The 25,727-nt window shown below is 37.9% G+C and overlaps 1 protein-coding gene across 1 annotated transcript in view; it reads left to right on the top strand.

Annotated features, from left to right (window-relative positions):
- CATSPERE (catsper channel auxiliary subunit epsilon) overlaps window positions 1-25,727 on the top strand; it is a 180,123-nt gene that overhangs the window by 92,029 nt on the left and 62,367 nt on the right. Inside the window, exons 9-10 of the mRNA XM_064383670.1 lie at window positions 2,265-2,757; window positions 16,362-16,839. Coding sequence (XP_064239740.1) covers window positions 2,265-2,757; window positions 16,362-16,839 — 971 coding nt within the window. The remainder of the gene's footprint in view (window positions 1-2,264; window positions 2,758-16,361; window positions 16,840-25,727) is intronic.

Below are 25,727 nucleotides of genomic sequence, written 5' to 3' on the forward strand. Positions count from 1 at the left end.
GTTCTAGCCAGAGCAATCAGGCAAGAAAAAGAAATAAAGGGCATTCAATTAGGAAAGGAGGAAGTCAAATTGTGTCTATTTGCAGACGACATGATTGTATATCTAGAAGACCCCGTCGTCTCAGCCCAAAATCTCCTGAAACTGATAAGCAACTTCAGCAAAGTCTCAGGATACAAAATCAATGTGCAGAAATCACAAGCATTCCTATACACCAATAACAGACTTAAAGAGAGCCAAATCAAGAAAAAACTGCCATTCACAATTGCTATGAAGAGTATAAAATACCTAGGACTACAACTAACAAAGGATGTAAAGGACCTCTTCAAGGAGACCTACAAACCACTGCTCAAGGAAATAAGAGAGGACAAAAAACAGATGGAAAACATTCCATGCTCATGGTTAGGAAGAATCAATATTGTGAAAACGGCCATACTGCCCAAAGTAATTTATAGATTCAATGCTATCCCCATCAAGCTACCTATGACCCTCTTCACAGAACTGGAAAAAACCACCTTGAACTTCATATGGAACCAAAAGAAAGCTTGCATAGCCAAGTCAATTCTAAGCAAAAAGAACAAAGTTGGAGGCCGTCACGCTACCTGACTTCAAACTATACTACAAGGCCACAGTAATCAAAACAGCATGATACTGGTACCAAAACAGAGATGTAAACCAATGGAACAGAACAGAGGCCTTGGAGGCAATGCCACTCATCTACAACCATCTGATCTTTGACAAACCTGACAAAAACAAGCAATGGGGAAAGGATTCCCTGTTTAATAAATGGTGTTTGGAAAACTGGCTAGCCATGTGCAGAAAGCAGAAACTGGACCCCTTCCTGACACCTTACACTAAAATTAACTCCAGATGGATTGAAGACTTAAACTTAAGACCTAACACCATAAAAACCCTAGAAGAAAACCTAGGCAGTACCATTCAGGACATAGGCATAGGCGAGGACTTCATGACGAAAACACCAAAAGCATTGGCAACAAAAGCCAAAATAGACATATGGGATCTAACTAAACTCCAGAGCTTCTGCACAGCAAAAGAAACAATCATTAGAGTGAACCGGCAACCAACAGAATGGGAAAAAAATTCTTGCAATCTACCCATCTGACAAAGGGCTAATATCCAGAATCTATGAAGAACTAAAACAGATTTACAAGAAAAAAACAAACAAACAAACCCATTCAAAAGTAGGTGAAGGATATGAACAGACACTTTTCAAAAGAAGACATATATGAGGCCAACAAACATATGAAAAAATGCTCATCATCACTGGTCATTAGAGAAATGCAAATCAAAACCACATGAGATACCATCTCATGCTAGTTAGAATGGCGATCATTAAAAAATCTGGAGACAACAGATGCTGGAAAGGATGTGGAGAAATAGGACTCTTTTCCACTGTTGGTGGGAGTGTAAATTAGTTCAACCATTGTGGAAGACGGTGTGGTGATTCCTCAAGGACCTAGAAATAGAAATTCCATTTGACCCAGCAATCCCATTACTGGGTATATATCCAAAGGATTATAAATCATTCTATTATAAAGACACATGCACACTTGTGTTCATAGCAGCACTGTTTACAATAGCAAAGACCTGGAACCAACCCAAATGTCCATCGATGATAGACTGGACAAGGAAAATGTGGCACATATACACCATGGAATACCATGCAGCCATAAAAAACGGTGAGTTCGTGTCCTTTGTAGGGACATGGATGAATCTGGAAACAATCATTTTCAGCAAACTGACACAAGAACAGAAAATCAAACACCGCATGTTCTCACTCATAGGTAGGTGTTGAACAATGAGAACACATGGACACAGGGAGGGGAGCATCACACACTGGGGTCTGTTGGCGGAGACTAGGGGAGGGACAGTGGGGTGTAGGGAATTGAGGAGGGATAACATTGGGAGAAATGCCAGATATAGATGATGGGGGGATGGAGGCAGCAAACCACATTGCCATGTATGTACCTATGCAACAATCCTGCATGTTCTGCACATGTACTCCAGAATCTAAAGTGCAATAAAATATATATAATTATAAAAATAAAAAAGATTGTTTTCCTTTGGGACCAGAGTGATGAATAACAAAAACAATGTGGCAGTGGTTGCATTTTAATATTAGTTGTTTTATCCAGATTTATATTGATAAAAGTTAAAAATGTTTTAAGGATGATAAATATCAGCACTGTACAAAATGGATCAGAAGACGGAGAGGTCATTTTATTTTATTTTCTTTGTCTTCTTAGGACCTGGAATATTGTGGTACCAATGACAAAAGATGATGCACTAAAGGAGATTAGAGGAAACCAAGTGATTTTTCAAGATTGCTTTGTTGCAGATTTTCTTATTCTGTTGACTTTTCCTATATTAACTATACCTGAAATTCCTGGTTATTTACCAATCTCTTCACCCCGTGGTAGTCAACTAATTGCTTTCCGTGATTCTTGTGTTTTTGCATGTGTTGTTTTGGTAACTGATAGGGAGACCTTTCAAACAAATGATTCATTCCGTACTTGGACCAGAGTCAGAGTGCCTCCAGACGTTCTGAGTGATGATGAAAGACAGAATGTAACTGATGTGACTTTATCACGAGATGGAATAATTTTTCATATAAATGGTGTTCTTTACCTAAAAAGTTTTCGTGGATTTATAAAAATGGGAAGAATTGTAAATCTTCCTGATGATGGAATTGCTGGCATTTCATCAAGAAAATGGTGTTGGGTCAAATATTTATTCAAGGTTAGTAAGTGATATTTTATATTTTATAAATATATTTATATTTTACAAATATATTTACCATACCATTTATTCAGTGATAAACAGAAACTTGCTATGCAGCTTTTTGCCTAGTTGTTTTATCTAAAGCTGTAAACAGCTCTAACTCAGCTTCTCAGAGACCTCTTTACAGTAGAGATACACCTCCAAAACTAAAAATAAAATAAAACTTGTATGTTATTATGCAGTTCACTCATAATATGGGAGCTTTGTTTTACCTTGATAGGGGCAAAAGACCCAAATTTTGTTTCCCCAAACAAAGGTTATATGAGCTCTCCAGAATGAATAATGAGTTTTTGTTACATGTATAGAAAGTGTAATGATCAAGTCAGGGTATTTGGGGTATCCATCTCCTTCAGTATTTACCATGTCTGTGTGTTGGTATCATTTCCTCTTTCCTAGTTACTTTGAAATGTTAAAAATATTGTTGCTAAGTGTAGGTACCGTGGTCTCACTATAGACAAACTAGAAACACTAGAACTTATTTCTTCTATAGAATTGTATGTTAGTTAGATATATAACATTAGAACTTATTCTTCTATTTAACTGTGTATCTGTACCCATTAGGCAACCTCTCTTCATACTCCCTCCCATGCACCCACCCTTCCCAGACTCTAATATCTACCATTCTATTCTGTTTCTTTGAGATCATGGATTTTACCTTCCACATATGAGTGAGAACATGTAGTATTTGTCTTTCTGTGCCTGGCTTATTTCACTTATTGACCTCCAGTTCCATCTATATTCCTGCAAACGACGTAATTTTGTTATTTTTATGGCCAAATAGTATTCCATTGGGTATATATACCCCATTTTCTTTATCCATTCATCCACTGATATGCATTTACGTTGATTCCATGTCTTTGCTATTGTGAATAGTGTTGCAATAAACATGTAAGTACAGGTGTCCCTTTGATAATACTGATTTCTTTTCCTTGTGATAAATACCCTGTAGTGAGAATGCTGGATTGTATGGCAGTTCTGTGTTTAGTTTTTTTTGAGAAACCTCCATACTGTTTTTCATAGCGGTTGTACTAAAGTACATTCCCACCAACAGGGTACATGAGCTTCCTTTTCTCTGCCTCCTTGCCAGCATCTGTTGTTTTTTGTCATTTTAATAATTGCCAGGCTGGGCAGGATGGCTGACACCTGTAGTTCCAGCACTGTGGGAGGCCAAGGTGGGATGATTGCTTGAGCCTAGGCATTAGAGACCAGCCTGGGCAACATGGTAAGACCCCCATCTCTAAAAAAATAAAATAAAATCTAGAAGAAAAAAAACACTAACAGCCATTTAACAGGGTAAAATGATATCTCATTGTGGTTTTGGTTTGCATTTCCCTGATTATTAGTGATGTTAACCATTTTTTCACATACTTGTTTGCCATTTATATATCTTTTGAGAAATATCTATTCATGACCTTTGCCCACTTTTAAATGGGATTTTTTTTTTTTTTTTTTTTACTATTAAGTTGTAAAATTGAAAAAGAGGGAATTATCCCTAACTCATTCTACAAGACCAGCCTTGTTTTGATACCAACACCAGAGAAGAACACAACACAAAAAAAGAAAACTACAGGCCAATATTCCTGACGCATATAAAACACAAAAATCCTCAAAAAAATTCTAGCAAACTGAATCAAACAGCACATCAAAAGTAGAATGCCATGGGATTTATACCAGCAATGTAAGGATAATTTGACATACAGAAATCAATAAGTGTGTTACATCACATCAACAGAATGAAAGACAAACACCGTATGATCTTCTCAATAGATAGGGAAAAAGCATGTGATAAATTCAACACCCCTTCATGATAAAAATTTAACAAACTGGCCTGGCACAGTGGCTCACACCTGTAATCCCAGCACTTTGGGAGGCTGAAGTGGGTGGATCACAAGGTCAGGAGTTCAAGACCAGCCTGGCCAATATGGTGAAACCCCATCTCTACTAAAAATACAAAAATTAGCTGAGCATGGTGGTGCACGCCTGTAGTCCCAGCTACTCAAGAGGCTGAGGCAGGAGAATCACTTGAACCTGAGAGGTGGAGGTTGCAGTGAGCCAAGATCGCACCACTGACTCCAGCCTGGGTGACAAAGCAAGACTCTGTCTCAAAATAATAATAATAATAATAATTACTTTAAATGTAAGTGGATTAAATTCTCCAATCAACAGATAGAGCAACTGAATAAATTTTAAAGAAACAACTCCAACTATATCCTACCTACAAGAGATTCTTTACCTCTAGGGACATATATAGACTGCAATTAAAGAAAGAGAAAAATATATTCCATGCAGATTGAAACTACAAGAGAGTAAAATTAGGTATACTTACATCAGATAACAGAGACTTTAAGTAAAAAACTGTAGCATACGAAGAGGATTATTACATGATGATAATGGGGTTAATTTATCAAGAAGACATAATTACAAATATATGTGCACCCAACATCAGAGCATCAAAATATATTAAGTGAATATGACCAGATCTGAGGGCAGAAGTAGCCAACAATGCAATTAATAGTAGGGAACTTAAGGACCCCACTTTCAACAATGGAGAAAGATCATTCAGAGGGAAAAATCAATTACAAAATATTGGACTTCAGATACACTTTAGATCAAATGGACTTAACAGACATATACAGAATGTTCCATCCAATATGCAACAGAATACACATTCTTGTCAAGTACACACAGAACATTATTCAGGAGGTCATATGTTAGGCCAAAAAACAAGTTTTAACAAACTCAAGAATACTGAAATTATATTAAGTATCTTTTCTGACCACAATGGTATGAAACCAGAAGCCAATAATAAAAGGAAAGGTGGAAAGTTCAAATACGTGGAAATTAAACAACATACTCCTGAACAATCAATGGATCAAAGAAGAAATAAAAAGAAAAAATTTTAAATTATCTTGAGACAAAAATGGAAGTACAACATACTAAAACTTATAGGATACAGAAAAGCAGTTCTAAAAGAGAAGTTTATGGCAATAAATGCCTATTGCAGTCAAGATCTCAAATAAACAATCTAACTATATATCTCAAGGAACTAAAAAGAGAATAAAACAAAGCTTAAAGTTTATAGGAAGAAGGAAATAACAAATAACAATTAAATGAAAGTAGAAACTAGAAAAACAACATAAAAGATCAACAAAACTAAGAGATAGATTTTTCTGAAAATATAAACAACTTTGACAAATCTTTAGCTATACTGAGAAAAAAAGACCCAAATAAAATCTGAAATGAAAGAGAAGACATTATAACTGATACCACAGAAATATTAAAAAATCTTAACAGGCTACTCTAAAACTTACATGCCAACAAATTGTACAACATAGAAGAAATGGATAAATTTCCAGACACAACCTACCAAGACTGAATAATGAAGAAATAGAAAATATGAATAAAGCTGTAAGTAGTAAGGAGATTAAATCGGTAACCAAAAATCTCTCAGCAAGTAAATGTCCAGAACCAGATGGCTTCGCTGGTAAATTCTACCAAACATTTAAAAAAACAATGCCAATCCTTCTCAAACCCTTCTATAAAATCAAAGAAGAGGAAATTCTTTTGAACTCATTTTAAAAGGATAGCATTATCCTGATACCAAAGCCAGACAAAGACACTAAAAGAAAAGAAAATTAAAGGCCAATATATGATGAAAATAGATGCAAAAATCTTCCACAAAATACCCACAAACTGAATTCCAATGAAGATTTATTCCTTTTTATCACCATGATCAAGTGAGATTTATCCCTAAAATGTAAGAATGTTTCAATGCATGCAAATCCATAAATGTGATACACCACCTTAGCGCACAGCTAATTTTTTTTTTTTTTTTTTTTTTAAAGACAGGGTTTCATCATGTTGGCCAGGCTGGTCGCGAACTTCAGACCTCAGGTGATCCACCTGCCTTGGCCTCCCAAAGTGCTGGGATTACAGGTGTGAGCCACTGCACCTGGCTCACATGGCTAAATTTAACATCATTTTATGATTTTTTTAAAAAAAGTCAGATGCAGTGGTTCATGCCTATAATCTTGGCATTTTAGGAGACCAAGGCAGGAGGATCACTTGAGGCCAGAGTTTGAGATCAGCCTGAGCAACAAAGCAAGATTCTGTCTCTAATAAAATAAAAGTAGAAAACCAGCCAGGCCTGGTGGCATATGCCTATAGTCCCAGGTACTTGGCAAGCTGAGCGAGGAGGATCACTTGAGCCCAGGAGTTGAAGGCTGCAGTGATGCATGATAATGAGACTACACTCCAGACTGGGTGTCAGAGTGAGACCTTATCTCTCAGAAAAAAAAAAAAAAAAACAACTTAACAAATTAGGTATAGAGGGAATATACCTCAGTATAGCAAAAACCATATATGACAGTCCCACAGCTAACATCACATTCAGTGGTGAAAAGGTGAAAGCTTTTCCCCAATAGCAGTAACGTGACAAGGATGCCTACTCTTATCATTTCTTGCCACCATAGTACTGGGTGTTCTAGCCAAGTAGTCAGACAAGAAATAGAAATAAAAGATATCCAAATAAGAAAGGGGAAAAGTAAACTTTTCTCTGTAGTTGGCATGATCTTATATGTAGAAAACCCTAGACTCCACCAAACTGTTAGAACTGACAAACAAATTTAGTCAAGTTGCAGGTTACAAAATCAACATACAAAAATCAGTTGCATTTCTATACACTAACAACAAGCTATCCAAAAGAAAAAGTAAGGCCGGGCACGGTGGCTCAAGCCTGTAATCCCAGCACTTTGGGAGGCCGAGGCGGGTGGATCACAAGGTCAAGAGATCGAGACCATCCTGGTCAACATGGTGAAACCCCGTCTCTGCTAATACAAAAAATTAGCTGGGCATGGTGGCGCGTGCCTGTAATCCCAGCTACTCAGGAGGCTGAGGCAGGAGAATTGCCTGAACCCAGGAGGCGGAGGTTGCGGTGAGCTGAGATCGCGCCATTGCACTCCAGCCTGGGTAACAAGAGCGAAACTCCGCCTCAAAAAAAAAAAAAAAAAAAAAAAGAAAAAGTAAGAAAGCAATTTTATTAATTGTAGTATCAAAGAATAAAATACTTAGAATAAATTTACCAAGGAGGTGAAAAATCTGTACACTGAAAACTATAAGATATCAATGAAGGAAATGGAAGAAAACACATATAAATGGAAAAATACATTCTTAAATTGGAATAATTAATATTGTTAAAATGTCCATACTAATACCACCTTCTGTAGACTCTGAGCAAGAGTCAATGCAATCTCTATCAAAATCCCAAGTGCATTTTTCACAGGAATAGAAAAAACAATCCTAAAATTCATCTGGAATCATGAAAGACCCTGAGTAGCCAAAGCAATCTTGAAGAAGAAGAACAAAGTTTAAGGTATCATGGTTCTTTATTTCAAACTATATTACAAAGCTATGGCAATCAAAACAGTGTGGTACTTGCTGAAAAATAGACATATAAGCCAAAATAACAGAATAGAAAACCCAGAAGTAAACCCATGCATATATGGCCAACTAATCTTTCTTAATAATGCAAAGAACACAATCCAAGTAAGATTCTCTTCAATAAATGGTGTGGAGAAAACAGGATATCCACATGCAAGAATAAGAAGAAGAGGAGGAGGAAGAGGAGAAGAGGAAGAAGAAAGAGGAGGAGGAGGTGGAGGCAGCGGCGGCAGAGGAGGAGGAGGAGAAGGAGAAGAAGAAGGAGGAGGAGGAAGAGGAGGAGGAGGAAAGAGAAATGGAAATTGTACCAGTTATTAAAATGAACTCAAAATTGATTAAAAAGTTAAATGTAATATCTGAAACGGAAATTTCTAGAAGAAAACACAATAAAGTTCCTTGACAATGGTCAATATGGTTTGTGTCCCCTCCCAAATTTCATGTTGAATTATAATCTCTAATGTTGGAGGTGGGGCATAGTGGGAGTTGATTGGATCAGGGGGTTAAGTTCCTAATGAATGGTTTAGCACCATCCCCTTAGTACTATTCTCATGATAGTGACCTAAGTTCGTACAAGGTCTGGTTGTTTAAAAGTGTGTAATACTTCCCCTTTGTTCTCCCTCTTGCTCCTGCTTTCACCATGTAAGTGACAACCTGCTCTCCCTTTGCCTTCTGCCATACTTGTAAGTTTCCTTAGGCCTTCTGAGAGGCTGAACACATGGCAGCATCATGCTTCTTATATAGCCTGCAGAACTGTGAACCAATTAAACCTTTTTTTTTAATTATTCAGTTTCATACCTCAAAATAATAAGAGCCATATATGACAAAACCACAGCCAATAAAATACTGAATGGGCAAAAGCTGGAAGCATTCCCCTTGAAGACCAGCACAAAACAAGGACACCCTCTCTCACCACTCCTATTCAGTGTAGTATTCGAAGTTCTGTCCAGGGCAATCAGGCAAGAGATAAAAATAAAGGTCATCCGAATAGGAAGAGAGGAAGCCAAACTACCACTGTTTGCAGATGACATGATCCTATATCTAGAAAACCATTGTCTCAGCCCAAAAGCTGCTTAAGCTGATAAGCAACTTCAGCAAAGTCTCAAGAGAAAATCATAGTGCAAAAATTGCTAGCATTCTTAAACACCAACAACAGTCAAGGTATTTAACAAAATCTAACACACTTAACTGATATTTTTCAAAAACAAATTAGGAATAATAGGATCCTTCTCAACTTAATAAAAGACATTTATGAAATACCTGCAGCTAACTTTGCACATGATGGTAAAGACTAGATTTAACGTAATTATTGTTATGGTTAAGTTGAAGTCTAACAAGCTACCAGGTACAGGTATTTGTATAAATCCCACTTGTTCATTGTTCCTTTGTTTCCCTCTTGCTTAAAATAAGGAATCTGCTCACATCACTTCTATTTAACATTGCACTAGAGATTCTAGCAGGTGCAGTAAGTCAAGAAAACAAAAATAAAAGGTTTTAGATTAGAAAGGAAGAAGTAAAACTGTCTACAAACAACACTATTAGATGCAGAAATGCTGATGGAATCATTAGCTGATGGAATTTTTTTAACTATCAGGGATAATAAGTGTGTTTACCAAGACTGAAAGATATAAGACCAGGGCTGGGCGCGGTGGCTCACGCCTGTAATCTCAGCACTTTGGGAGGCTGAGGCGGGTGGATCACGAGGTCAAGAGATCAAGACCATCCTAGTCAACATGGTGAAACCCCGTCTCTACTAAAAATACAAAAAATTAGCTGGGCATGGTGGTGCATGCCTGTAATCCCAGCTACTCAGGAGGCTGAGGCAGGAGAATTGCCTGAACCCAGGAGGTGGAGGTTGCAGTGAGCCGAGATCGCGCCATTGCACTCCAGCCTGGGTAACAAGAGCGAAACTCCATCTCAAAAAAAAAAAAAAAAGAAAGAAAGATATAAGACCAATATCTTAAAAATCTGGCTAGTCAAGACAGAGATCTCTGAGGAAATAAACTAAAAAATAAGATAAATTCTAACAAATAAAAAATAAAAACCAGGCCAGTGTGGTGGTTCATGCCTATAATCCAAGCATTTTGGGAGGCTGAGGAGGGAGGATCTCTTGAGCCCAGGAGTTTGAGACCAGCCTGGGCAACATAGTGAGACCCTGTCTCTATACAAATATAAAAAATAAAAGTAAAAATAATTTTTAAAAACAAAAATCAATTGTATTTTATATGAGCAATTATAAGCTGAAATTCTTTTTTGTTGTTGAGACAGAGCCTCACTCATGGCTGGCTAATTTTTATATTTTTAGTAGAGATGGGGTTTCAACATGTTGGTCAAGCTGGTCTTGAACATCTGACCTTGTGATTCACCAGCCTCAACCTCCCAAAGTGCTGGGATTACAGGCATGAGCCACTGAGGCTGGCTGAACTTCTTAAAATACAATTTACAATTGGATTAAAAATATGAAATACTAGAGGATGAACTCAGAAAATATTTGCAAATATGTACACTAAAAACTGCAAAACATTACTGGGTAAAATAAAAGAAAACAAATAAATGGAGAAATATATCATATTCTTGGGTGGGAAAACTCAATACTGTTAAGGTATCAATTCTTGAAAAATTCAGAGAAACATCAATTAAAATCCCAGTGAGATTTTTATAGAACTTGAGAATCTGATTCTAAAATTTATATGAAAATCCAAAATAGAAAAAAGTAAGGATATCTAGAAATAAATGCCACTAAAAATATATTGAGATAAAAATAAAATGTTATCAGAAACAGTAAAGACCTAAATAATTTGATAGCTATATCATGTTCATGGGTAGAAACACAGAATATTATAAAAATTTTCAATCCTTCCCAAATTTATCTATAAATTTGATGCAACTCCAATCAAAATACCAATCTTACTTTGTGGAATTCAATAAACTGATTCTAAAATACATATGAGAGAATAAAGACCTGAGGGCTAGGAGGGGTTAGGGTAGTAGTATTTCTTCTACCACACACCAAGGTTTATCATAAAGCCATAGCAATTAAAATATTTATATTTATAAATATTTATAGCAACTTGTTTCATAGTAGTTTCACATTTCACCAACCTTTAGTGTGTCTACTCTTTTATTATTTAAACTCAGTGGGTAAAAAGTGATATTTCATTTTGGTTTTAGTTGTTTTAATAATATAACCACCCTAGTTTTCTTTAGTGCTTGTACAGTGTCTGTTTTTCTATTCTTTTATAATCAACTTGTCTGTGACTTTATGTTAAAGATGGGGGGAAATAGGGGAGGGACAGCGGGGGGTGGGGAGTTGGGGAGAGATAGCATGGGGAGAAACACCACATATAGGTGAAGGGGAGGAAGGCAGCAAATCACACTGCCACGTATGCACCTATGCAACCATCTTGCATGTTCTTCACATGTACCCCAAAACCTAAAACGCAATTTAAAAAAAAAAAAAAGATGTGTTTCTTATATACCACATACAAGATCTTGCTTTTTTTAAATCCAGGGTGACAGTCTCTGCCTTTAAATTGCCGTGTTTAGTCTACTTGGATTTAGTGTAACTATTGCTATGGTTCAGTTTGAGGCTCCCATTTTGGCATTTGTTTTCTACTAATCTCACTTGTTCATCCTTCCTTTGTTTATCCTTCCTTCCCTTATCTGGATGAATCATGTATTTTTTAGTATTTCTATGTTGTCTCCTATACTGGTGTGTAAAATAGAATAAAGCATTGTAGGATGACAGGTGGCTTCTATTGTTTTTGTTTGTTTTGTTTTTAACGAAAGTTATAAATATGTCATTTTATTATCTTATGACCACCATCATTTTTGGTCAGAAGTCAGCTATTATTTGTATCATTGTTCTCATGTATATAACGAATCTTTTTCGCTCTAGTTGCTTTTAAGATTAGCTTTTTATCTTTGGTTTTCTGCAGTTTTACTATGTGCCTAGATGTGATTTCCTTTGTATTTATCCTACTTGAGGTTCAGTTGAGTTTCTTGGATTTCTGGGTTTATGTCTTTCATTAATCTTGGAATGTCCATGGCTATTATCTCTTCAAATGTTTCTTCCACCTCATTCTCTTTTTCCTCTCCTACTAGGATTCCAAAAACACCTGTATGAGACTGTTTAATATTGTCTCATAGATCTCAGGTGACCTGTTCATTATTTTTTCACTGTTTTTTCCTCTGTATTTCAGCTTGTATGCATGCTATTAACCTGTCTTCAAGTTCACTGCTCTTTCCCTCTGCTTTTTCCAGCTTGTTGCTAAGTCCATCTGATTTTTTTTAAGACAGGGTCTCACTTTGTCAACTAGCCTGGAGCACAATGGCAAAATCACAGCTCACTGCTGCCTCGAACTGTTGGCCTCAAACAATGCTCCCACTGTAGCTTCCAAAGTGCTGTGATTACAGGCATTCCTGGCCTATTTATTTATTTATTTATTTAGATGGCATTTTGCTCTTGTTGCCCAGGCTGGAGTGCAGTGGTGCAATCTTGGCTCACAGCAACCTCCACCTCCCAGGTTCAAGTGATTCTCCTGCCTCAGCCTGGCAAGTAACTGGGATTACAGGCATGCACCACCATGCCCGACTAATGGCTAATTTTTTTATCTTTAGTAGGGATGGGGTTTTGCTATGTTGGCCAAACTGGTCTTGAACTCCTCTAATTATTTCTTTATTCTTGATTTTTTTTTAATTTCTAGCATTTCCATTTTTTTCCTTTTTATCAATTCTGTATCATGGCTGAAATTCCTCATCTCTTCACTATGTTGCCTATCTTTTCCACTAGACCCTTCAGCATTTTTATTATAGTTGTTTTCTCTTTAGACATTCTTGGTACCTTAGCACTGACAACATTCCAGAGATCTCTTTATACTTTACAGTGAAGCCACCAACCTTCGAAATCCTTGGGAGAGCTATCTCTGCTTTACAACCTAGCTGCCAGCTTTTGGATCATTGATCATTTGATCGTTTTTGTTTTGTTTTTTTGTTTTTTTTTTTTTTTTTAGAATGGGGAGGAGGAAAAAGGAAGAGAAAGAAAGAGAGAGAATGGGGAGGAGGAAAAAGGAAGAGAAAGAAAGAGAGAGAATGGGGAGGAGGAAAAAGGAAGAGAAAGAAAGAGAGAGAATGGGGAGGAGGAAAAAGGAAGAGAAAGAAAGAGAATGGGGAGGAGGAAAAAGGAAGAGAAAGAAAGAGAGAGAATGGGGAGGAGGAAAAAGGAAAAGAAAGAGGGAGAGAGAATGGGAGTATTGCTTTCTTGCCCAGGCTGGAATGCAATTTAATAATGGGTATTGAAAACCTCTTTTATACTGATAATTATACTTAATGATGTAGTCAGGAAGGAATAAGGGAAGAAGATAACAAACAAACAGCCAACCAATATTTCATTTAAACCTATGAAATGCTATGCGATTACTGAGGAGTGATTTACTTCCAATTATATAGTCACCTTTGGAATAGGTGTGAGGTGGTAATGTATGTTTTGTGTATTTGAAGTGGAGAGTTCTATAAATGTTTATTAAGTTTACTTGTTCCAGGTCTGAGTTCAAATCCTGAATATCCTTGTTAATTTTCTATCTCGTTGATCTATAGAATCTTTAGCTCTTCTTGTTGCATTGATCCTTTTACCATTTTGCAATGTCCTTCTTTGCCTCTTTTGATCTTTGTTGCTTTAAAGTCTACTTTATCAGAGGCGAGAATTGCATCTCCTGCTTTTTGTTTATTTGTTTATTTTTACTCTCTGGTTGGTAAATCTTCCTCCTTCTCTTTGAGTCTTTGTGTATCGCTGCATGTAAGATGGGTCTGGATGCAGCATACCGATGGGTTTTGGCTTTTTATTCAATTAAAATATATATAACTTTAATACTGGCGTTTGATGCTAGCTGGCTGTTTTGCCCATTAGTTGATGTAAATTTTTCACTGTATTAATGTTCTTTGCTTTTTGATATATTTTTGGAAAGGCTGATATTGGTTGTTCCTTTATATGTATAGTGCTTCTTTCAGAAGCTCTTGTAAAGCAGGCCTGGTGGTGGTGAACTCTCTAAGTGCTTGTTTGTTCGCAAAGGATTTAATTTTTCCTTCGCTCATAAAGCTTAGTTTGGCTGGATAGGAAATTCTGGGTTGAAAGTTCTTTTCTTTAAGGATGTTAAAGAAAAGATCATTTGATCGTTTTTGATCAATTATCTTTCCTTTCTCATCTGACTCTGAATTTTGGTGCACTGGGGGCTATCTCCATCTTCCTCTCTTCCTCCCCTTCTCCTCCTGCCCACTCCACACTTCCCTCTCCTTTTCCCTCTCCCTCTCCTCTGTCTCCTATCTCCCTGTCCCAATCCTGTCAAGGAGGCTGCTTTAGACTCTGGGTAGAGGCCACGCATGGCTCAAAGAAAGTTCCTCTCCACTCTCTTATCCCACTCCAAGTCATGGAGCTGAGAATTCATAGCGTGGATGAGTTTCTCTCAACTTTCCCCTTGATGCATGCCCCTTTTCTGCCTTCAGAGAGTTACTATCTTACATTTTTAAGAGACCTTGAATGCTTCAGAAGGATCTTTCACCTCACCTGCAGGATTATGCTGAAGCATTAAGTGGAGTTATGTGGGAAAGAGTTTGTGGGTGAGAGTGAAAACTCACTCCTTGTCTGGGAATCCTTGGAATTCTCATCTATCATGTTTATGACATGTTCCTCTTCCCATCTCTCTGACAAGAATGAGAATGGCTCTTTCTTCTATGAAGGGTTCATCATTTTGTTTCTATTTCTTCTTTAAGGATTGTTTCACTCATTTCCGGCAATGTAAGCTCTATACTTTAAAGTGAATCCACATTTAGCAAAATGACCTCTTACCCCAAATTGTGTCTTTCTTTGATTACCAGTTTGATACCTGCCTACCTCCCGTTTCAGTATACACTAAATATTTGTACATTAAGTAAAATGAGGACAAGATGTGTTCAAAATGTAGAAATTACATTTTAAGTAAAAATCCCTAAAAATTAGAACAGTGGGGAAAGGAGGCAGAGGAGAAGGGAGGCCTTGGACTCCTTGATGAAATTAGGCCCACCGAGTTTCAGGCACAGCAGTTTCTGAATACCCTTCCCATCTAACAGCCTATGTCCATAAAAGGGTCGAATTTGTTTGTCTGAGGTTTTAAGTTTTCTTTTCTCTTTATCTGGTAACCAAGGAATCTAGAATTCCAGAAATGAGTTACCATTTGACGAGACGTTGTATGTTGACCTTAGTAAACATCAAGGTCAAAGGGGCACTCCTGGCCAGACTGATAAATACATAAAGAAAGAGAAGGCTGATGTGCTTAAAAGATTTAAAAGGAATTAAAATGTATTATTATCTCTACTGATAGAAACAATTTATGAAAAAAATAAAATTATTGGGATAATTTTTATGGTTATATTTAATATGATAAATGTCTATTAAACGTATTCCTATGCCTGAAATATTATTCAAAAATATATTGAAAGAAATCAAACCTTAGCATTTACTTTTTTTTTTTTTTTGAGGCGAAGTCTCACTCTTGTCTCCCAGCTGGAGTGCAGTGGCACTATCTCGGCTCACTGCAACCGCCACCTCCCAGGTTAAAGTGGTTCTCCTGCCTCAGCCTCCCTAGTAGCTGGGATTACAGGCACCTGCCACCACCCCCAGCTAATTTTTAACTTTTGTAGAAATGGGGTCTCACTGAATTGCCCAGGTTGGTCTCAAACATCTGACTTCAAGTGATTCTCCTGCCTCAGCCTCCCAAAGTGCAGGGATTATAGGCATGAAACCACCATACCTGGTCTCTATCTTTTAAATATAGCAAATCGGAAGATGGAAATTGTTAAGCTATGAGGACACAAAGGCATTAGAATGATACAATGGACTGTGGAGACTTGAGGGGCAGGGTGAGAGAGGGCGAGGGATAAAAGACTACACACTGGGTACAGTGTCCCTGCTCGGGTGATGGATGCACCAAAATGTTAGAAATCTCCACTAATGAACTTATTCATGTAACACCACCTGAACACCCAAAAACCTACTAAAGTACAATTTTTAAAAAATAAAAATAAAATTTAAAAAAAATTTTTAGACCCATCTCTAAAATCAAAGATTTTTCTTACCATTTTTCATTTTGTCACAGGCTAAAGGAAGAAGAAGCAACTTGGCAGTCTGGACAAAAAATGAAATTTTCCTCGGATATATTCTTCTTAAATTTGCCAGATTAGTAACAACCACAGAACTGAAAAATATCCTAAATCTACCAGTAACTGCTACTCTGACTATCCACTCTGTTCAGTATACAGGACACCCTCTGGAGATTGCTGTGCTTTTAAATTATTGCATTATGTGTACCATCACTAAAAAGATTTTCTTAGTGATATATAACGAAGATACGAAACAGTGGATTTCCCAGGATTTTACGTTAGATGCCCCTGTTGACAGTGTTTTCGTTCCACATTTTATATTTTCAGCACTGCCAGGATTAATACTATGGAATAAGCATAGTATCTACTATTATTACAATAATTTCACCTTTACTGGGATTTTGCAGACACCTGCAGGACATGGAAATCTATCAATGCTATCAAATGGCAGCATTATTCATGAAGTTTTAATAGGTAAGGCATTCTCAGTCTACTAACATTATTCTAGATTTCATTATAGACCTCTTCCTTATAATGAGGTAACACTTTTTAATTACCAGTATGCGGCACTTTTGACAGTCAAAAGTACACTTCTTATCACCTACAAATGAATCGACTTTAAATTCAAGTAATGTTAACTATGATCTCACAGAGCAAAAGGGCAAACTCAATTTCTTTTTGCGAGGGAGAGGGGAGCTTCGTTTTGGTCAATCGGCAGATTCTAACTAAGCAATTTATATATACATTGTAGTGTGTAGGAGGTGCTGTGGTATTGTGTTCATTTCCTGGGGCTCCCATAACAAAGGACCACAAACTGGATGACTTAAAACAACAGAAATGTATCATTTCACAGTTCTGGAGGCTAGAAGTAGGAAATCAAGGTGTTGATAGGGCCATGTTCCCACTGAAACCTGGAGAGGGAGGTTTTGTGTTATAAAGCACATATGAAGCAAGTTCATATGTGTTAACCATGAGCCACAGTGATAAGAAGACAAGGTTAGAATGATACATTGGGGATAGATTTTAGAGGATGTCAGATACCCAGTTTCAATATTGTACTGAAGGTCATTCAGAAACAATGAAATGTAACATGCTCAAACAATTCATAAGTGTACGAAGTATGAAGTTAAAGGCCTTCATCTCTCACCATTCTCATTTCCCGAATAACCAACTATTAAGAAACTCCTGTGAGGCTGGGTGTGGTGGCTCACGCTTGTAATTCCAGCAGTTTAGAAGGCCAAGGTGGGAAGATCACTTGAGCTCAGGAGTTTGAGTCCAACCTGGGCAACATGGTGAAACCTCATCCCTACTAAAAACTTAAAAATTAGCTGGGCATGGTGGTACACGCCTGTGGTCCCAGCTACTCAGAAGGCTGAAGCAGCAGGATCACTTGAGCCCGGGAAGTCAGCGACACAGTGAGCCATGTTCACATCACTGAACTCCCCAGCCTGGACAACAGAGTGAGATCCGGTCTCAAAAAAAAAAAAAAAAGTTCCTGTGAGTTTGTCCAGACTTTCAAACAAGGAAATACTAAATATAATGGGCATATTTTCAAAACAATACATATAAAACGAATACCATTTTAAGTGCTGTGTAATGTTCTACTCTCTATGCACACTATTGTCTAATAGGGGTGTAGATAGATATTTAGACAGATATTAGGCTTCAGTTCTTTTGCTGTTAGAAATAATGCTGCAGAAAATACGCATATGCACACACACCAATACAAGTGTTTCCGTAATATAAATTACTGATATAGAATTCCTGAATCAGAAATTACAAATATTTTAAAAGTTGATAAATCCTTCTCATTTACCCACCAGCAAAGTTTGTCACAGTCTAAACTCCCCCAAAAGTATTTGAAAATGTATCATTTTCATATAATCTGTTTAACAGTTACCAATTTTGTAGAAGAAAAATGTGATTCTCATTTTATTGCACATATTTTTTATAATTAGATGTTTTATCTAGTTTCATAAATTTATTGGCCATATCCTTCTGTGAATTTTTTTCTTGTCATTTCCTCTTTTTTTTTTTTTTTTTAATACTCTAAGTTTTGGGATACATATACAGAATGTGCTGGTTTGTTACGTAAGTATACACGTGCCATGGTGGTTTGCTGCACCCATCAACCCATCATCTACATTAGGTATTTCTCCTAATGCTATCCCTCCCCTAGCCCCCCACCCCCTGACAGGCCCTGGTGTGTGATGTTCCCCTCCTAGTGCCCATGGGTTCTCATCGTTCAACTCCCACTTATGAGTGAGAACATGCGCTGTTTGGTTTTCTGTTCCTGTGTCAGTTTGCTGAGAATTATGGTTTCCAGCTTCATCTATGTCCCTGCGAAGGACATGAACTCATCCTTTTTTGTGGCTGCATAGTATTCCATGGTGTATATGTGCCATATTTTCTTTATCCAGTCTATCATTGATGGGCATTTGAGCTGGTTCCAAGTCTTTGCAATTGTGAACAGTGCTGCAATAAACATACATGTGCATGTGTCTTCATAGTAGAATGATTTATAATCCTTTGGGTATTTACCCAGTAATGGGACTGCTGAGTCAAATGGCATTTCTGGTTCCAGATCCTTGAGGAATTGCCACACTGTCTTCCACAATGGTTGAACTAATTTACACTCCCACCAACAGTGTAAAAGTGTTCCTATTTCTTCACATCCTCTCCAGCATCTGTTGTCTCCTGACTTTTTAATGATCGCCATTCTAACTGGAGTGAGATGATATCTCATTGTGGTTTTGATTTGCATTTCTCTAATGACCAGTGATGATGAACTTTTTTTCATATGTTTTCTGGTGGCATAAATATCTTCTTTTGAGAAGTGTTTGTTCATATCCTTTGCCCACTTTTTGATTGGGTTATTTTTTTCTTGTAAATCTGTTTTAGTTCTTTGTAGATTCTGGATATTAGCCCTTTGTCAGATGGATACATCATGAAAATTTTCTTCCATTCTGTAGGTTGCCTGTTTATTCTGATGATATTTCTTTTGCTATGCAGAAGCTCTTTAGTTTAATTAGATCTCATTTGTCAATTTTGGCTTTTGTTGCCATTACTTTTGGTGTTTTAGTCATGAAGTCTTTGCCCATGCCTATGTCCTGAATGGTATTGCCTAGGTTTTCTTCTAGGATTTTTGTGGTTTTAGGTCTTACATTTAAGTCTTTAATCCATCTCGAGTTAATTTTTATATGAAGTGTAAGGAAGGGGTCCAGTTTCTGTTTTCTGAATAGGGCTAGTCAGTTTTCCCCAGCATCATTTAATAAATAAAGAAAGCTTTCCCCGTTGCTTGTTTTTGTCAGGTTTGTCCAAGATCAGATGGTGGTAGATGTGTGGCATTATTTCTGAGGCCTCTGCTCTGTTCCATTGGTCTATATAACTATTTTGATACCAGTACCATGCTGTTTTGTTTACTGTAGCCTTGTAGTATAATTTGAAATCAGGTAGCATTATACCTCCAGCTTTGTTCTTTTCGCTTAGGATTGTCTTGGCTATATGGGCTCTTTTTTGCCATATGAAATTTAAAGTAGTTTTTTCTAATTCTGTGAAGAAAGTCACTGGTAGCTTGATGGGGATAGCATTGAATCTATAAATTACTTTGGGCAGTATGGCCATTTTCACGATATTAATTCTTCCTATCCATGAGCATACAATGTTTTTCAATTTGTGCCCTCTCGTATTTTATTGAGCAGTGGTTTGTAGATATTGAAGAGGTCCTTCACATCCCTTGTAAGTTGTATTCCTAGGTACTTTATTCTCTTTGTCACAATTGTGAATGGGAGTTCACTCATGATTTGGCTCTCTATTATTGGAGTATAGGAATGCTTGTGATTTTTGCACATTGATTTTGTATCCTGAAACTTTGCTGAAGTTGCTTATCAGCTTAAGGAGATTTTGGGTTGAGACAATGGGGTTTTCTAAATATGCAGTCACATCATCTGAAAACAGAGATAATTTGACTTCCTATTTGAATCCCCTTTATTTCTTTCTCTTGCCTGATTGCCCTGGCCAGAACTTCCAATACTATGTTGAATAGGAGTCGTGAGAGAGGGTATCTTTGTTTTGTGCCAGTTTTCAAAGGGAATGCTTCCAGCTTTTGCCCATTCAGTATGATATTGACTGAGGTTTATCATAAATAGCTCTTATTATTTTGAGATACATTCCATCAGTACCTAGTTTATTGAGAGTTTTTAGCATGAAGGGGTGTTGAATTTTATCAAAGGCCTTTTCTGCACCTATTGAGATAATCGTGTGGTTTTTGTCATTGGTTCTGCTTATGTGATGGATTACATTTATTGTTTTGCGTATGTTGAACCAGGCTTGCATTCCAGCAGTGAAGCCAACTTGATCGTGGTGGATAAGCTTTTTGATGTGCTGTTGGATTCGGTTTGCCAGTATTTAATTGAGGATTTTCACATGGATGTTCATTGGGGATATTGGCCTGAAATTTTGTTTTTCTTGTGTCTCTGCCAGGTTTTGCTATCAGGATGATGCTGGCCTCATAAAATGAGTTAGGGATGAGTCCCTCTTTTTCTATTGTTTGGAATAGTTTCAGAAGGAATGGTACCAGCTCCTCTTTGTACCTCTGGTAGAATTCAGCTGTGAATCTGTCTGGTCCCGGGTTTTTTTGGTTGGTCAGCTATTAATTACTCCCTCAATTTCAGAACTTGTTATTGGTCTATTCAGGCATTTGACTTCTTCCTGGTTTAGTCTTGGGATGGTGTATGTGTCCAGGAATTTATCCGTTTCTTCTAGATATTCTAGTTTATTTGCATAGAGATGTTTATAGTATTTTCTGATGGTAGTTTGTATTTCTGTGGGATCAGTGGTGATAGGCCTTTTGTCATTTTTGATTCTTTGTCTATTTGATTCTTCTATCCTTCCTTTATTAGTCTGGCTGGCAGTCTATCTATTTTGTTAATCTTTTCAAAAAACCAGCTCCTGGATTCATTGATTTTTTTGAAGGGTTTTTCATGTCTCTATCTCCTTCAGTTCTGCTCTGATCTTAGTTATTTCTTGTCTTCTGCTAGCTTTTGAATTTGTTTGCTCTTGTTTCTCTAGTTCTTTTAATTGTGATGTTAGGGTGTTGATTTTAGATCTTTCCTGCTTTCTCCTGTGGGCAGTTAGTGCTATAAATTTCCCTCTGGACACTGCTTTAGCTGTGTCCCAGACAGTCTGGTATGTTGTGCCTTTGTTCTCATTGGTTTCAAAGAATTATTTATTTCTGCCTTCATTTCATTAGTTACCCAGTAGTCATTCAGGAGCAGGTTGTTTAGTTTCCACATAGTTGTGCAGTTTTGAGGGAGTTTTTTCATCCTTAGTTCCCATTTGATTGCACTTTGGTCTGAGAGACTGTTATGATTTCCATTCTTTTGCATTTGCTGAGGAGTGTTTTACTTCCAATTATGTTGTCAATTTTAGAATACATGTGATGTGGTGCTGAGAAGAATGCATATTCTGTTCATTTGGGGTGGAGAGTTCTGTAAATGTCTATTAGGTTCACTTGGTCCAGAGCTGAGTTCAAATGCTGAACATCTTTGTTAATTTTCTGTCTCGTCGATCTGTCTAATATTGACAGTGGAGTGTTAAAGTCTCCCACTATTATTGTGTGGGAGTCTAAGTCTCTTTATAGGTCTCTAAGAACTTGCTTTATGAATCTGGGTGCTCCTTTATTGGGTGCATATATATTTAGGATAGTTAGCTTTTCTTGTTGCATTGATCCTTTTACCATTATATAATGCCCTTCTTTGTCTGTTTTGATTTTGTTGGTTTAAAGTCTGTTTTATCAGAGACTAGGATTGCAACCACTGCTTTTTTTTTTTCTTTCCATTTGCTTGATAAATATTCCTCCATCCCTTTATTAAATAGCCTAGATTGCTTCTAGGCTATTCTATTCCACTAATCTATTTGTTCTAGCTCTATACTTTTTTGATCACTATATTCTTAATCATCTAACACACTAAATAATTTACTTCCATGTTTCTTGGCAGCCTTCTTTGCATATGAGATGGGTCTCCTGCATACAGCACACCAATAGGTCATGACTCTTTATGCAATCTGTCAGTCTGTGTCTTTTATTTGGGGCATTTAGCTCATTTACATTTAAGCTTAATATTGTTATGTGTGAATTTGATCCTGCCATGATGATGCTAGTTGGTTGTTTTGCCTGTTAGTTGATGCAGTTTCTTCATAGTGTCAATTGTCTTTGCAATTTGGTATGTTTTTGCAGTGGCTGGTACCTGTTTTTCCTTTCTATATTTAGTGCTTCCTTCAGGAGCTCTTGTAAGGCAGGCCTGGTGGTGACAAAGTCTCTCACCATTTGCTTGTCTGTAAAGGATTTTATTTCTCCTTCGCTTATGAAGCTTAGTTTGGTTGGATATGAAATTCTGAGTTGAAAATTCTTTTCTTTAAGAATATTGAGCTCGGTGCAGTGGCTCACACCTGTAATCCCAGCACTTTAGGAGGCTGAGGAGGGCGGATCACCTGAGGTTGGGAGTTTGAGACCAGCCTGACCAACATGGAGAAACCCCATCTCTACTAAAAATACAAAATTAGCTGGGCATGGTGGCATATGCCTGTAATCCCTGCTACTTGGGAGGCTGAAGCAGGAGAATCACTCAAACCCAGGAGGCAGAGGTTATGGTGAGCCAAGATCATGCCATTGCACTCCAGTCGGGGCAAGAAGAGCAAAACTCCATCTCAAAAAAATAAAAGAAAGAAAATGTTGAATATTGCCCCCGACTCTCTTCTGGCTTGTAGGGTTTCTGCAAAGAGACCTTAGTCTGATGGGCTTCCCTTTGTGAAGGGAACCCTGCCTTTCTCTCTGGCTGCACTTAATGTTTTTTCCTTCATTTCAACCTTGGTGAATCTGATGATTATGTGTCTTGGGGTTGCTCTTCCTGAGGAGTATCTTTGTGGTGTTCTCTGTATTTCCTGAATTGGAATGTTAGCCTATCTTGTTAGGTTGGGGAAGTTCTCCTGAATAATATCCTGAAGAGTGTTTTCCAGCTTGGTACCATTCTCTCCATCACTTTCAGGTACACCAATCAAATGTAGATTTGGTCTTTCCACATAGTCCCATGTATCATGGAGGCTTTGTTTGCCCCTTTTCATTCTTTTTTTCTTTAATCTTGTCTTCATGCTTTATTTTATTAAGTGATCTTTAATCTCTGATATCCTTTCTTCCACTTCATTGATTTGGCTATTGATACTTGTGTATGCTTCACAAAGTTCTCATGCTGTGTTTTTCAGCTCATTCAAGTCATTTATGTTCTCTAAACTGGTTATTCTGCTTAGTAATTCCTCTAACTTTGTCTCAAGGTTCTTAGCTTCCTTGCATTGGGTTAGAACATGCTCCTTTAGCTTGGAAGAGTTTATTACCCACCTTCTGAAGCCTACTTATGTCAATTTGTCAAACTCATTCTTTGTGCAGTTTTGCTCCCTTGCTGGAAAGCAGTTATGATCCTTTGGAGGAGAAGAGGCATTCTGGTTTTTGAAATTTTCAGCCTTTTTGTGCTGGTTTTTCCTCATCTTCATGGATTTATCTACCTTTAGTCTTTGATGTTGGTGATCTTCAGATGGGGTTTCTGTGTAGACGTCCTTTTAGTTGATGTTGATGCTATTCCTTTCTGTTTGTTAGTTTTCCTTCTAACAATCAGCCCCCTGTGCTGCAGGTCTGCTGGAGTTTGGTGGAGGTCCACACCAGACCCTGTTTGCCTGAGTATCACCAGCAGAGGCTGCAGAACAGCAAAGATTGCTGCCTGTTCCCTCCTCTGGAAGCTTTGTCCCAGAGGGGCACCTGCCAGATACCAGCTGGAGCTCTCCTGTATGAGATGTCTGTAGATCCCTGTTGGGAGGTGTCTCCCAGTCAGGAGTCCTGGGGGTCAGGGACCCAATTCAGGAGGCAGTCTGTCCCTTAGCAGGGCTTGAGTGCTGTGCTTGGAGATCTGCTGCTCTCTTCAGAGCCAGTAGGCAGGAACATTTAAGTCTGCTGAAGCTTCACCTACAGCCACCTCTTTCCCCAGGTGCTCTACCCCAGGGAGATCAGAATTTGATCTATAAGCCCCTGGGGCTGCTGCCTTTCTTTCAGAGATTCCCTGCCCAGAGAGAAGGAATCTAGAGAGGCGGTCTGGCTCCAGCGGCTTTGCCAAGCTGCAGTGGGTTCTGCTCAGTTCGAACTTCCAGGCACCTTTGTTTCTACTGTGAGGGGAAAATCCCCTACTCAAGCCTCAATAATGGTGGATGCCCCTCCACCCACCCACCTTGAGCATTCCAGGTCAACTTCAGACTACTGTGCTGGCAGCAAGAATTTCAAGCCAGTGGATCTTAGCTTTCTAGGCTCCTTGAGGGTGGGATCCTCTGAGCTAGACCACTTGGCTCTCTGGCTTCAGCCCTCTTTCCAGGGGAGTGAATGGTTCTGTCTCTCTGGCATTCCAGGCACCACTGGGGTATGCAAAACAAAACAAAACAAAAACAAAAAACAAAAAACTCCCGCAGCTGTCTGCCCAAACAGCTGCCCAATTTTGTGCTTGAAACCCAGGGCCCTGGTGGTATAGGCACCTGAGGGGGTCTCCTGGTCTACGGGTTGTGAAGACCACAGGAAAAACATAGTATCTGGGCCAGAATGCACCATTCCTCATGGCACAGTCCCTCACGGCTTCCCGTGGCTAGAGGAGGGAGTTCCCCAACCCCTTGCACTTCCCAGGTAAGGCAGTGCCCCACCCTGCTTCACCTCATCTTCTGTGGGCTGCACCCACTGTCCAACCAGTCCCAGTGAAATAAGCCAGATACCTCAGTTGGAAATGCAGAATTCACCCACCTTCTGTGTTGATCTCGCTGACAGCTGCAGACCAGAGCTGTTCCTATTCTGCCATCTTGCCCGCAACTCCTCCTTTTCTGTGAATTTCTATTCATACTGTTTGGACATTTTTGCATTGGGTTTATCTGTATCGATATGTTGTTTATCTCATGTATTGCAAATATTTCTCTAGTGTGTCACTTCCTGTACCTTTTTGGATGGAGTTTGATATTTCGAGTTTGTATTTTTATATGGTCGAATTTGCTAATATTTTTATTTGTAACTTCTGATGTAATGCTGTAATATGAAAGGTCTTTTCAATTATAAAAACATACTATATTTTCATTTTTATAATTCTGATTTTTATGTTTTGATATTCAACAAGTGTTAGGAATCTAATTTTATTTTTTCCAGTGAAAATTGATGTTGCCTTCAAACCATTCTTTTATTAAGCAAACCTCTCCCACTGATCTGAAATGCTACCTTTATTATGTATTTATTCCTCACATTAACCAGATTGTTATCTAGGCTATTCTGTTCCACTAATCTATTTGTT

Source organism: Aotus nancymaae, unplaced genomic scaffold (genome assembly GCF_030222135.1).
Source record: "Aotus nancymaae isolate 86718 unplaced genomic scaffold, 86718_ANA_hifiasm-v0.15.2.pri h1tg000032l_0, whole genome shotgun sequence".
Taxonomy (NCBI): Eukaryota; Metazoa; Chordata; class Mammalia; order Primates; family Aotidae; genus Aotus; species Aotus nancymaae.